The 12,895-nt window shown below is 40.5% G+C and overlaps 1 protein-coding gene across 4 annotated transcripts in view; it reads right to left on the bottom strand.

Annotated features, from left to right (window-relative positions):
- Window positions 1-12,895, bottom strand: part of STS (steroid sulfatase) — a 112,109-nt gene that overhangs the window by 58,124 nt on the left and 41,090 nt on the right. For all 4 annotated transcript variants that reach the window (XM_044432587.1, XM_044432578.1, XM_044432594.1 and 1 more), the window contains one exon: window positions 8,725-8,861. In XM_044432587.1, coding sequence (XP_044288522.1) covers window positions 8,725-8,861 — 137 coding nt within the window. The remainder of the gene's footprint in view (window positions 1-8,724; window positions 8,862-12,895) is intronic.

The following is a 12,895-nucleotide window of genomic DNA, read 5'->3' on the forward strand; positions in this document are numbered from 1 at the left end:
ATACTGCATTGATACCATAACCCATGATGTCTAGAGTGCAGAACTGGAGGCAGATGGACTGCCAAGCTGCATAGCTGAAGGGTTATCTAACTTATGAATTGTCCTAAAACCAGAGCAATTGGGTCAATTAATGCAAAAAGCACATAAGAATTAAAATAAAATCATTAAATTTGTTTTAAGAGCAGCATCAGCATCCAAATGGAAATAACTAAACAGCTAAAAACAAGGAGATACTTTTAAAATGAAAAATTCAAGGTATTACAAAATACGTAAAAATATTTACAGCTAAAATATTTTTTAAGGACTGTGATAATATACAAAAAAGGGGGGGGGGGTTCCGAAAAGCCAACAAAGTAAGCAGTAGGTACCTTCTCTAAGGAGAACATTGCCCAATTTGGGGGGGGGGGAGCACAACAAAAAAGCTCCGCTCATCAGTACCCATCAACTAATTTTCAGAGGGGTGGGAGCATTTGGAACAGAGCCTCAGATGAAAATCTGGGGTCAAGATCAGAATTGATTTAGATGGTTGATGACACATCTGTTATCTACCAAAACTAAAGATTTGTATGGTTCTGATAGCATTGCCAAAAAGAATGTTTGAGCAAGGACATTGCAAATGACTATTCTAGATACTACTGATGCTGTTCTTCATATCAGCCACATCAGAACCATATTAGATTTGTTATACTGTTTAATCCTCAAGTTTCTTTCTGAGATTAAGGGAAGGATAACACATGTGTGCAAAAAGCATCTTGTGTGTTCTTATAAATGTACCAATATGCTCAGGTCATAGCCATAGATTTTGTTTTTCAAGATATAACACAATAAATGCAACTTTTAATTCAATGCCAACACAATTTAGAAGAAAAGTTATCATCAAGTTACTTACTCCTCAGTATTCTTGGAAATGTCAGTGGTTTGAAGACTGTGGCCATACTTTTTAAACTGCTGCACAGATCAATTGATAAATGCCATCATAGTCTGGAAGCGGGAACATTCATCACAGCTTTGAATTTGTTGGTTTATTTCAATCCCATTTATTGGTTATCTCATCACTTACTGGTTGCTTCCAATAGCATTAAAAGCTTGTACATGTCTTTTAATTTGACAAATGACTATTCATAATGCAAACAAAAATGCCTTCCTTTCTTTACTGAACAATATAACTTTCTGATGGGTTGATTTTAGATTAATTCCAACCATGCTCCTCTCAATGATGTTATCAAATCTGTCTGTTAAACTACTACTCTTTCTTTCTTTCTTTCTTTCTTTCTTTCTTTCTTTCTTTCTTTCTTTCTTTTCTTTAATTCAGTTAACCTGGATGTTTACAGGCACTAAAAATTTTGTTTGCATTGAACTTGTATCATTACTGTTTCTTTATACAATATATGTATATTGCAAAATGGGGCAGGATCCAACTGTGTCCCAGTGATACCACTAATGGCATTGCACTACCATAAAGCAATGCTTGCGCAATGCTTGGACAATTGCTCATGCTAAGGCAATGGAAAAAATGGTTTTATGGTAGAATGTGTGATATAGACATGTCTTTAAAAATTGTTGTTGTTAGTCACGAAGTCATGTCCAACCCATCGCGACCCCACGGACAACATTCAGCCAGGCCTTCCTGTCCTCCACCATCCCCTGGAGTCCATTCAAGCTCACACCAACACCAACTGCTTCAGTGACTCCATCTAGCCACCTCATTCTCTGCCGTCCACTTCTTTTGCCATCTATTGTTCCCATCATTAGGCTCCTCCCCAAGGGAGTCCCTCCTTCTCATTAGGTGGCCAAAGTATTTGAGTTACATCTTCAGGATCTGGCCTTCTAAAGAGCAGTCAGGGTTGATCTCCTCTAGGACTGACCGGTTTGTCCACCTTGCTGTCCAAGGGACTCGCAGGAGTTTCCACCAGCACCACAAGTCAAAGGCCTCAGTTCTTCGGCGCTCAGCCTTCCTTATGGTCCAACTTTCACAGCCATACACTGCAACTGGGAAAACCATAGCCTTGACTATACGAACTTTTGTCGGCAGGGTGATGTCTCTGCTTTTTAGTATGCTATCTAGATTTGCCATAGCTTTCCTCCCCAGGAGCAAACGTCTTTTAATTTCCTGGCTGCAGTCCCCATCTGCGGTGATCTTGGAGCCCAGGAAAATAAAATCTGTCACTACCTCCATTTCTTCCCCATCTATTTGCCAGGAAGTGAGAGGACCGGATGCCATGATCTTAGTTTTCTTACTGTTGAGTTTCAAGCCAACTTTTGCACTCTCCTCCTTCATCCGCATCAAGAGGCTCTTTAGTTCCTCTCCACTTTCTGCCATGAGAGTGGTATCATCTGCATATCTGAGGTTGTTGATATTTCTCCCAGCAATCTTAATTCCAACTGGTGATTCATCTAGCCCCGCCTTTCTCATGATGTGCTCTGCATATAAGTTAAACAGGCAGGGCGACAGTATACAGCCTTGCTGAACTCCTTTCTCAATTTTGAACCAATCAGTGGTTCTGTGCCCAGTTCTCACTGTTGCTTCTTGACCCACATATAGGTTTCTCAAGAGACAAATAAGATAGTCAGGTAGTCCCATCTCTTTAAGAACTTGCCACAATTTGTTGTGATCCACATAAACAAAGGCTTTAGCATAGTCAATGAAGCAGAAGTAGATGTGTTTCTGGAACTCCCTAGCTTTCTCCATGATCCAGCATATGTTGGCAATTTGATCTATAGTTCTTCTCCCTCTTTGAAATCCTGCTTGTACTTCTGGTAGTTCTCAGTCCACATACTGCTGGAGCCTAGCTTGTAGGATTTTGAGCATAACTTTGCTAGCATGTGAGATGAGTGCAATGGTGTGGTAGTTTGAACATTCTTTGGCATTGCCCTTCTTTGGGATCGGAATGTAAACTGACCTTTTCCAATTTGGTGGTCACTGTTGAGTTTTCCAAATTTGCTGGCATATGAAGTTTAGCACTTTTACTGCATCGTCTTTTAAGATTTTGAATAGCTCAGCTGGAATACTGTCACCTCCACTAGCTTTGTTGTTGCTCAGACTTCCTAAGGCCCATTTGACTTCACATTCCAGGATGTCTGGCTCGAGGTCAATGACCACCCCATCGTGGTCATCAGGGATGTTATGCTCTTTCTTGTATAGTTCCTCTGTGTAATCTTGCCATCTCTTCTTAATCTCTTCTGCCTCTGTTAGGTCCCTGCCATTTTGGTTCTTTATCATGCCCATCTTTGCATGAAACTTTCCCTTCATATCTCCAATTTTCTTGAAGAGATCTCTGGTCCTCCCTATTCTATTGTTTTCTTCTATTTCTTTGCATTGTTCATTTAAGAAGGCATTCTTATCTCTTCTACCTATTCTCTGGAATTCTGCATTCAATTGGGTGTATCTTTCTCTTTCTTCCTTGCCTTTCGCTTCCCTTCTTTCCTCAGCTATCTGTAAAGCTTCCTCAGACAGCCATTTTGCTTTCTTACATTTCTTTTTCTTTGGGATGGTTTTAGTTGCTACCTCTTGTACAATGTTGTGAACCTCTGTCCGTAGTTCTTCAGGCACTCTGCCTATCAGATCTAGTTCCTTAAATCTATTTGTCACCTCTACTGTATATTCATCAGGGATATGATTTAGGTCATGCCTGAGTGGCCTAGTGCTTTTCCCTACTTTCTTCAACTTAAGCCTAACTTTTGCAACCAGAAGCTCATGATCTGAGCCACAGTCAGCTCCTGGTCTAGTTTTTATTGATTGCATAGAGTTTCTCCATCTTTGGCTGCAGAGCACATAGTCAATCCGACTTCTGTGTTGACTGTCTGGTGATGTGCATGTATAGAGTCGTCTCCTGGTTTGTTGGAAAAGAGTGTTTGCTCTGACCATCGTATCCTCTTGACAAAATTCTACCAGCCTGTGCCCTGCTTCATTTTGTACTCCAAGGCCAAACTTGCCTGTTATTCCAGTTATCTTTTGGCTTCCTACTTTAGCATTCCAATCCCCCATGATGATAAGGACATCATTTTTTGTGTTATTTCTAGAAGGTGTTGTAGGCCTTCATAGAACTGGTCAATTTCAGCCTCTTCAGCACCAGTGGTTGGGGCATAGACTTGGACTACTGTGATGTTGAATGGTTTGCCTTGGATTCAAACTGAGGTAATTCTGTCATTTTGGAGGTGGTATCCCAGTACTGCTTTTCCTACTCTTTTATTGACTATGAAGGCTACTCCATTTCTTCTGAGCGTTCCTTGCCCGCAGTAGTATACCTGATGGTCATCTGAATTAAATTCACCCATTCCTGTCCATTTTAGTTCACTGATTCCTAAGATGTCGATGTTCAGTCTTGTCATCGCTTGTTTGACCACATCCAGCTTGCCTTGATTCATGGATCTTACATTCCAGGTTCCTATGAAGTATAGATCTTTACAGCATCGGACTCTCCTTTCACCACCAGATACATCTGCAACTTAGTGTCCTGTCAGCTTTGACCCAGTTGCTTCATTCTTTCTGGCACTACTAGTACTAGCCCTTCATTCTTCCCCAGTAGCATATTGGACACCTTCCGACCTGAGGGGCTCATATCTTCCGACATCATATCTTTTTGCCTTTTGGTACTGTCCATGGGGTTTTCATGGCAAAGATACCGGAGTGGGTTGCTATTTCCTTCTCCAGTGGATCATGTTTTTTCAGAGCTCTCTGCTATGACCTGTCCGTCTTGGGTAGACCTGCATGGCATAGCTCATAGCTTCATGAGTTATGCAAGCCCCTTCACCACAACAAGGCAGTGATCCATGAAGGAGGTCTTTAAAAATATCATGAATTATATCCCGACTTAATCAGAGTTGGACTACCAAAAACAATGATAATGTGAATCATAGCTAACTTATGTTCCATTAAATGGAATTACTTTATCACACTTAAACAAATAAGTGTGATAAAGTCTGGATACAATGGAAATGTTCACATATGTATACATTTTTTTCAAGTAGCACTTTGTTGTGCAGCTGGAGCTCCTTCCTAACGAAAGCAATCACTCCAGTTGATACTACAATTCTCTTTATTCTAAACAGTATTGCAATTACAGTCACACAGGATAGAAAGTTGTCCTTTCGTTCTAACTAAGTTCAACCCACACTTGGTTTATGAATCCTTTGTGACCGCCCCTCCAAGGGCAGAGCTCTGTGTCCCTCCTTTTGTGTTGCTCAGTCAAGTCTCGATTCTAGCTGTCCCAGTCTGCCTGTACACCTGCAAGAACAGGCATCCTCAAAAGCCCCTTGCCCCCTATCTCCTTGGTTCTCACATTCCATCTCAGCAACTTGCGAGACTGTTTTCCCATCTACTTCCAAACTGACTTCTACTCACACCTCTGCTTTGACTTCTCCCTGAACCTCCTTATCTGGCCCATTCTCATTCTCAGCATCTGTGAAACTGGGCAGTAAAGCTTGTTCTGCTGACACCAGAAATAGCTCGTCATCAACATTCTGGTTCTCTTGGGAAGTTTCCTCCTCTTGTGTGCACGTAAGGGAATCTTCTGAGCATGTGCACATGACACACTTCCTGATTTTTCAACTGATGAGCTTTAAGTGCATTAATCCTGCAAATCCTGCAAGATACATGATCTCCAGAAAACCCAGAAGTAAACTGTGCAGGAAGTCTCCTGGGATATGCATACCAAATTTATGAAAATTGTACTGATGTGTTCAAGCCTTTTATTCCAATTCTCGAATCAAGTCTCAGGTCTTTACTTTCAAGTGCAAGTCAAGTCTCCAGTCAATGCAAGAGATTTTCAAGTCTATTCTCAAGTCTCTCCCTCCCCCTGCTCTCACCCCCTAGTTCCTTCTTCTCACTTCCTTCCTCATGCCTAAAAGAAGAGCTGAAGTCTTCTTTTCCCCTAATCACAATTCGCTCCTCCCTTTCCTGCATCCACTCCCATGAAACTCCCTCCCTCCTACCTCCTCCGCTGTGTTTGTGCCTGCCTTCCAGCCCATGGCAGATGCCTTCCACCAAGATTGTCCCAGGATATTCTGCTACATGTTGGATGCAAGCAGTAAGCCCTGGAATGACTTGCTGAAAAAACAGCAGAAATCTCAAGTTGAGTTGCTCGCTTATTGCTCCCAACTCTAGCCTGAGTCGAGTTGCTGACATGACTTGAGTCAAACTTGGGAGCAAGTTACTCAACTTGAGTTCCTGATACTGTGGTTTTCTTATGCAAATATATTGTTCCAGGATGATTCTGGCCATGCAGAAAATGTACAATGCAAACTGATACATCAGTTGGTTCCTAGATGAAATACAATGAGCAGCAGAAACAACTGAGGGAAACATAAGCTTACCAGTACTAGAGAGTCCAGTCACGATTAAGTTATAAGTAGATTACTGAATGGTGAGAGACTGACAGCAATTTTTCTATATTACAATAAACAGCAATTTTCAAAGGTTATGGCTAGTTCTGTAAGGAAGAGTACATCTCTTGAACAATCGCTATAGCCTTGCACTGCTCTTGAAATGCATAAAGTGAATTTCAGTGCTAAATTTGGACTACAAATGTGAATGAGCTTGAACTCAGTGTTGCAATCAAAGCATGTTGTTTCAAAGTTCATTATTAAGCATGCATCGACTGCGGAGGTGAAAGTGAGTTTGCGCTAATTTAATAAATACAGCATTGTTGACTGAAAATAATTTTGCACTTTGCTTTATTGAAACCAGATATAGGTTGGAGGTGAATGAGCAGATGGAATGAAAGGTGAACATTATCTTTTAGTTTGGCTGTGCTTCAGCTTGATTGTTTCAAGTATGAACTTGTTTTCACAGATGATTACCTCTAGAGATGAAGAGTCATTCCAATATGCCCACAAATAAAACTGGACCCTTGTAAAACCTGATAGATTAGCACTCTTCTGAAAGCTGTACATATGATGCTCTCTGCCTCACCCTTGCATGTTTATGCAAATATTGCTCACTTTATATGTTAGAATTTCACATAATAACAATTACTGTTGATGGAAAAATCTTACAACAGGTGAGATACATTCACCTCCAGTTGATTTAAAATGGACATAAACTGACAGTGGATTTAGGTGAGGAATACAGGAACTCAAGCCTGGAGCACAAGTCGCTGCCTGAGGTTCCCTGACTAGGCACAGTCACTTATCTTATGGCTCGACTTGCTTTCTCCCAACAATCTATCATTTGGAAGTTTCCTGACGTTGATGCAGTCCTTTGCTTTGCTTTGCTTTGCTTTCCTTGGCTTCGTTACTGGCAATAAGAAATTTAACTAAAATGTTTATTTTATTTTATTTTATTTTATTAAAAATTGTAACCCACCCTTTACAGTGTCTCAGGGCAGTGATAACATAGATAAATAAGACACAACATCACATAAAATATGCTGGGTGGAGATGGTATTTTGCCTCTCCTGCTGTTGTTTTTGTCCTGTATACTACTAGAATAAGGCCTCTGAGAGTTTATAATGTGGGGACCCCACCCCACTTCTAAATTTGCCATTATACCACTGGGCACACAAGTCCATATGAATGAGTACCCGGCATCCAGAAAATTAATCCAGACTCCAGACTGGGCCTGAACTCCTACTAAATGATAATAACAGTGGTAAAAGCATGCTAAAAAATTGAGGACACAAACAGGACCATCCCTGCCTAATTGAACTCTTAAGAACTAGAAGCAGCAGGCTCCATTCATATGCATTTGTGCAAGCTTGGTTGTGCAACCAGTTGAACAAGCAGAAAGAACAACCACTTGAACCACAGAACTCTTGCTGAAGCTCTAACAACACTTGAGTTTGCAGAGTGAGACAGTGGTTACTGCCAAACTATACTAGCATGGATGGCTTACAGCATGTATTTATATAGTACTAACTGGCCATCTTTCATCCAGTAATCTTAGGTGTGAGGTACTGAATGTCATATGGTATTTTCTCTGCACTTCTCCAGTTATTTGGCACAGTAATCGCATACATGTTTCTTAATGTGTATCAAAGATTTTCCCCACCCTCTGGCCACATTTTAATGTGATACCAATCAAAGCACTTTCAGGAGCTTTCTAGGAGGCGGTTTAGGTTTGATCAATCTCTCAGTCAACACATACCTAAAGGAAAAATAACTCACTCATCCATTCAACCCATGTTTCACCATCAAAAATTGCCAAGTCAAACTTTCTAAATACAGCTGTTACATAAAAACTCTAAATTCAGCCATACATGCAGATCTTTGTCTCTTGTACAAGGCAATACATAAAATCACTTACACTAAAGGGAATACCCATCCACAAATGAATATCTGGTCTGTTGTGGGTCTTGATAGGCTTTAGATTCATGACATGGACAAGTCACTGCTTCATGTCTTTTCTGCAACACTATTACCCATGATATCTACATGTAACGTATATGGAATATTGGGTAAGTTTTTGATGGAAAAAACTCATTATGCCATGCATTGCCCTGCTGATACCACCACTGACAGATGATCATACAAGGGTGGGGGGAAGTGGTGGCAATTTTGTGTCTCTGGTTATGTCATTCAAATTGGAAATGAATCACCATGCTTTATCACCAATTTGTCTAATGTCCTTCAAAGATTAAGTTTAGATAGATATCCTGAAATCATTTTAGGACAAAAACCATTTAGTTCTTCTTGCCAAAGCACATGTTGTAACAAGGCTGCTGAAATTTCTTAAAACAAAACAACAAAAAATAGCTCAGAAAACACATAAGCAATCACAGAACATACCTATGCTCCAGTCCACTTCTTCCATAGCATCCCCATATAATCCATGTTCACTCTTTCCTCTAAAGGCTTGGGATGCATAAAGAGCTGTATGGACCTGAGGATAAGACAGGAAAAGAAGAAATGGTGTATCAGTGTTCCTGAAACAGAAAAAAGGAGAAATAAATACAACAGGTAGAAAATTAGAATCCAAGCAATATATAAAAACCTTTCTTTGGCAATATATCATGATCTTTATCAAGAACAGCTCTCAGAGAGAGCGTGTAGCATGACAATACAGTAAGACCCAGTTCTGAGTCAGTTGGCAGTGGCTTGACTCCTATTTATTTCTATGCAACAAATGAAGGTTTTGCATCTGGAAAATGCACCTTCCAATATTTCAGGTGTTACAAAACTTAACAGTTAAACTTAACACCTCCTCTCTCATCAAGTGGGAATATTTCTTCCCCACATGTATAAATATATTTAATAAATAATTAAATGCACAATAATAATTGCATATGTCATAAACACTTTGCACAAAGCAGAGTGTTTCTATCAGCTTACTTCTTGCCCTAAATATTATGACTGGAAATGGAAAGGCTTAACTCTTGTCACTGATGACGTAATAATGAATCAAACATAGATCTTGAGTTGAGAGCTTCAACATAACACTACAGGGTAGAGATCCAGTTTCCCATATAGCAGCACAAAATAATGAAGGGAGATTGATTAAAAACAATACAAAAGGGAAAGCTTATATCTCTTGCAACAGCATCTGATGGGAAGATTGGATTATAGTGCTAAATACAGGACAGGTACAAGTTACCACTTCTATTACAAATGCCCAGTTTCAGGAAAGAACAACTGCAGTTGCAATATAAAATATGCCACCACAAGACAGAGTTCTTACTCCAAGAGCAGGTATCTAATGGATGGTTCATATGGATAGCTATAAAATCAGGCACTGGTTTGCTTTTTACATCTGCCAAGACTGATTGACAGTCAGCTCTCAGGTGAAGAATCTCACCTATTAATATCCTGAAGATTAGAAAATCAGAGGTGGCTGTTTTTCTTATGCCAACCTCTAGGCCGGAAAATAATGATTGACTACCTCTTCTGTGACCTTGAAAATGGAATGGCACATCAACTTGTAAGAAGGAGAGAGATTTGACAATAACAGTTAAAGTCCTGTTTTATTAAGTGAAACACTTCAGCAAATGGCTGCTTTGAAAATTTACTACCGTTCCCTTCTATACAGTTTACCAAGACAGACCTTCCTTTCTCAGTGCATCTAAGTTTTATTCATTGAGGGGGCAAATGAACAGGATTCAACTCACTTTCAGGTGTGCCATAAATGTCTTGTTTAATGGAAAGGAACATAACATTTGGTCTTAAACAGTTGGTCTCCATTAAAAACTAGTAACAACAGATGCTATTGCCTAAGAGTCAGTCTCCTTGAATTGTAGCCTAAGATAAAGTTACCCTTACTGGTACAGTCACAAATTCAACAATATTGTATAATTCCAATAGTGAGAGTTTCAAAACTAGGGATGCCACAAGAAGTCCCCTGATTGATTACTCAGAAGGAGATTGCTTTAATTCTCAAGGTCAAGGCACTCTATTGCTATGCTCTTTCATCTCTTGTCCTTCCTCAGAGGCAGTGCAACTTCTCTGTCTGAAGCTACAGGTCATGGCCTTTCTGACTATTGTAAGCCATAGAATGTGAGAAGAAGGCTGCTGAAGAGCCAAGGACCTTCTTGAAAGTATTTCCAGCAAGTGGAGCATTTTCAACCTCTGGGGATTTGTCTGGGTGTTCCAATTCCAGCCCAGTGTTCACTTACAGAGTGAACCTTGGGCAGTGGAGAAGGGAGGCAGGCAGCAGAGTCATGTGCCTTGAAAGCATTTGAAGAGGATGCTGGCAAGTCCTCAGCAAAGGATCGGGCCTTTGCAAGATGAACAGGGCAACACTCATCCAAACCATGTGACTCTATTTTACAAATGTCAAAATCCCTTCTTTGACAATAGTCAGGTTAAAAAGGTTGCAGAGGACTTGATTGGAAGTATTTCCATGGCCAAGCTTGAGCCCCGGAATCACTAACCTTCTCTCAGTGTGGTGAACTATAATTGCACAGCAGCGCAGAAGAATTCCATTCTCTAATGAGTCATGCTCTACTCATAGGTGATAGAGTCACCTACAGAACCCATATGGAAGCAAGGTCCAGTGGATAGCATGTGTGCAAAGATACCCAAACATGAGGCACTTGACTTTTATGTGCACGTGCAATTTCAGTTCCATCTAATAGGAGGGGAAACCGGGAATGCTCATTATAACGCCACCGGCATCAGCAGATGTCATCAGTAGCCCACACCAAGGCATTTAGTCTCTGATGGAGCCAAATATGGTAGGGTTGTTGTTCCTGATGTTTCTACAAAGCTGTGAGAGGTCTGCCTTTCCCACATCAGTGATAGTAGCACCAGGGCTTCAGCAGACTTAACAGTGGCCTCAAGTTCCAGAATGGGTCAATTATATAATTTGATCAAGGCCTCAATCCAGACTGATGAGGAAGGAGGCTTGTTGGGAATACATGGGATTTCGGATCAATTTTCTCAAAATCATGCCCCTAAACTATGGATTTATCAGATTTGCCTCAAAGGAAACCTTATATTTTTACCCTTTTCCTGAGGAAATATTAATTATATTAAAGCATCCCACCACCACTTGTAGCACAACTTAACTGGCTGTCTCTTTAGGAATGCTGCTTGTACAGCACATAGCATTCAATTCCTGATGAGGATCATACAAACACTAGGCACGTCTGCCAGGAACAGAGTCTTAGAGCTGTATCAAAGCAGGGTGGAACCCAGGGAATCTGACAGGATCCCACTCCCAAAATGGATTCACAAATCCCTCCACTTGCTGATTGGATATGTGCCAATGGTGGGAGGACTGAGTGGGGAGGACGGAAACCACAATAAAGTAGAAACTGCTTGATCATCTGTCGGATAGATCATGGTTAAAAACCATGACTCATGGTAACCACAATGGGTTGCTTGTTGTGTTGTGTGAATGGAATGTATATACAGTGGCAGTTCCAAGTTTTGCACGGGAAGAAAGGGAAATAGGCAGGATGCTTCCAGTGCTCCTCTACTTCTTGCCTGTTGTTACTGGTGCCTATTTCCTTTCCTCTGGGCCCAGCTGGCACCATCTTCCAGAAGAGAAAGCAACATGTGTAGACACCATTCCTTTCCTTTCTTTCAACTGAAGGTCAAGAAAAATAGACCCTTCTCAACACCCCCTTGCCTCACATCACTGTCAAGTTTGCAATAATGATTGTGGAGGAAAATATTTGCTAGTGGGGAGCTGCATATGGCAAAATGGATGACACTTTGTTCCACCCAATTCCTTGTTTTAAAGAAATTTCAGCAGTGCGTTGGTGTTGGGGGTTCCTAATGGGTTCCAGGGGAGAAAAATCGAGATCTCCAGAAGTTGCCCATTCCTGTTCTCAATATTTGCCCACTCAGATAGGCTAAATGAATAGGCAGAAACAGTTGCCAAGAGGCTGGGATCTGGCCTTCAGGAATCCCAAATGCCTGCCCTGTGTGGTGTGGGATTGGTGTGTGTGTGTGCATTTGTGCGAGTGCATGCACATGTGGACAGTTGCTTCACATGTCTTTTTTGCTCTTTCTAAAGGTACTTTATAGGCCTCCTGACTAAGAAACAATGCATACCTATAAATATAAAAGCAAGACATGTACATAGTTGTAAAGCTATTATTTAAGCCAAAAAAGAGTTTGTTGCTTTTGTGAGGCAAACAGTTGATCTAGTTCATATTTTATAGCTTGGCATATATCATGTCAGGAAAGCATTTAAGGTATGCCTGGATTTTAAAACAAGTTAAAAATAAACAGTGTCAAAACCAAATTCAAATATAGAGCAAAAATGAGAAGAATGTGGCTGTCATTCATAGGTTCAGGAGGTTTTTTATTTTTAAGAGAAAAATGTATGCCTGAGTTATCTGTTCCTATACAGAGTAATTTCCCCATGCTTTCAAATAGCTACATATATTTGACATTTATTTTTCAATCCTATTTCAATCTTAAATCTTCAGATATACAATATCAAAAAACTATATATGCTCATTTTCCCCTAAGACTATAAACAGACTTTGCTATCCTCGAGAAAATGTAGAGG

This window comes from Varanus komodoensis, unplaced genomic scaffold (assembly GCF_004798865.1).
Source record: "Varanus komodoensis strain SLA01 unplaced genomic scaffold, ASM479886v1 scaffold1, whole genome shotgun sequence".
Classification (NCBI taxonomy): Eukaryota; Metazoa; Chordata; class Lepidosauria; order Squamata; family Varanidae; genus Varanus; species Varanus komodoensis.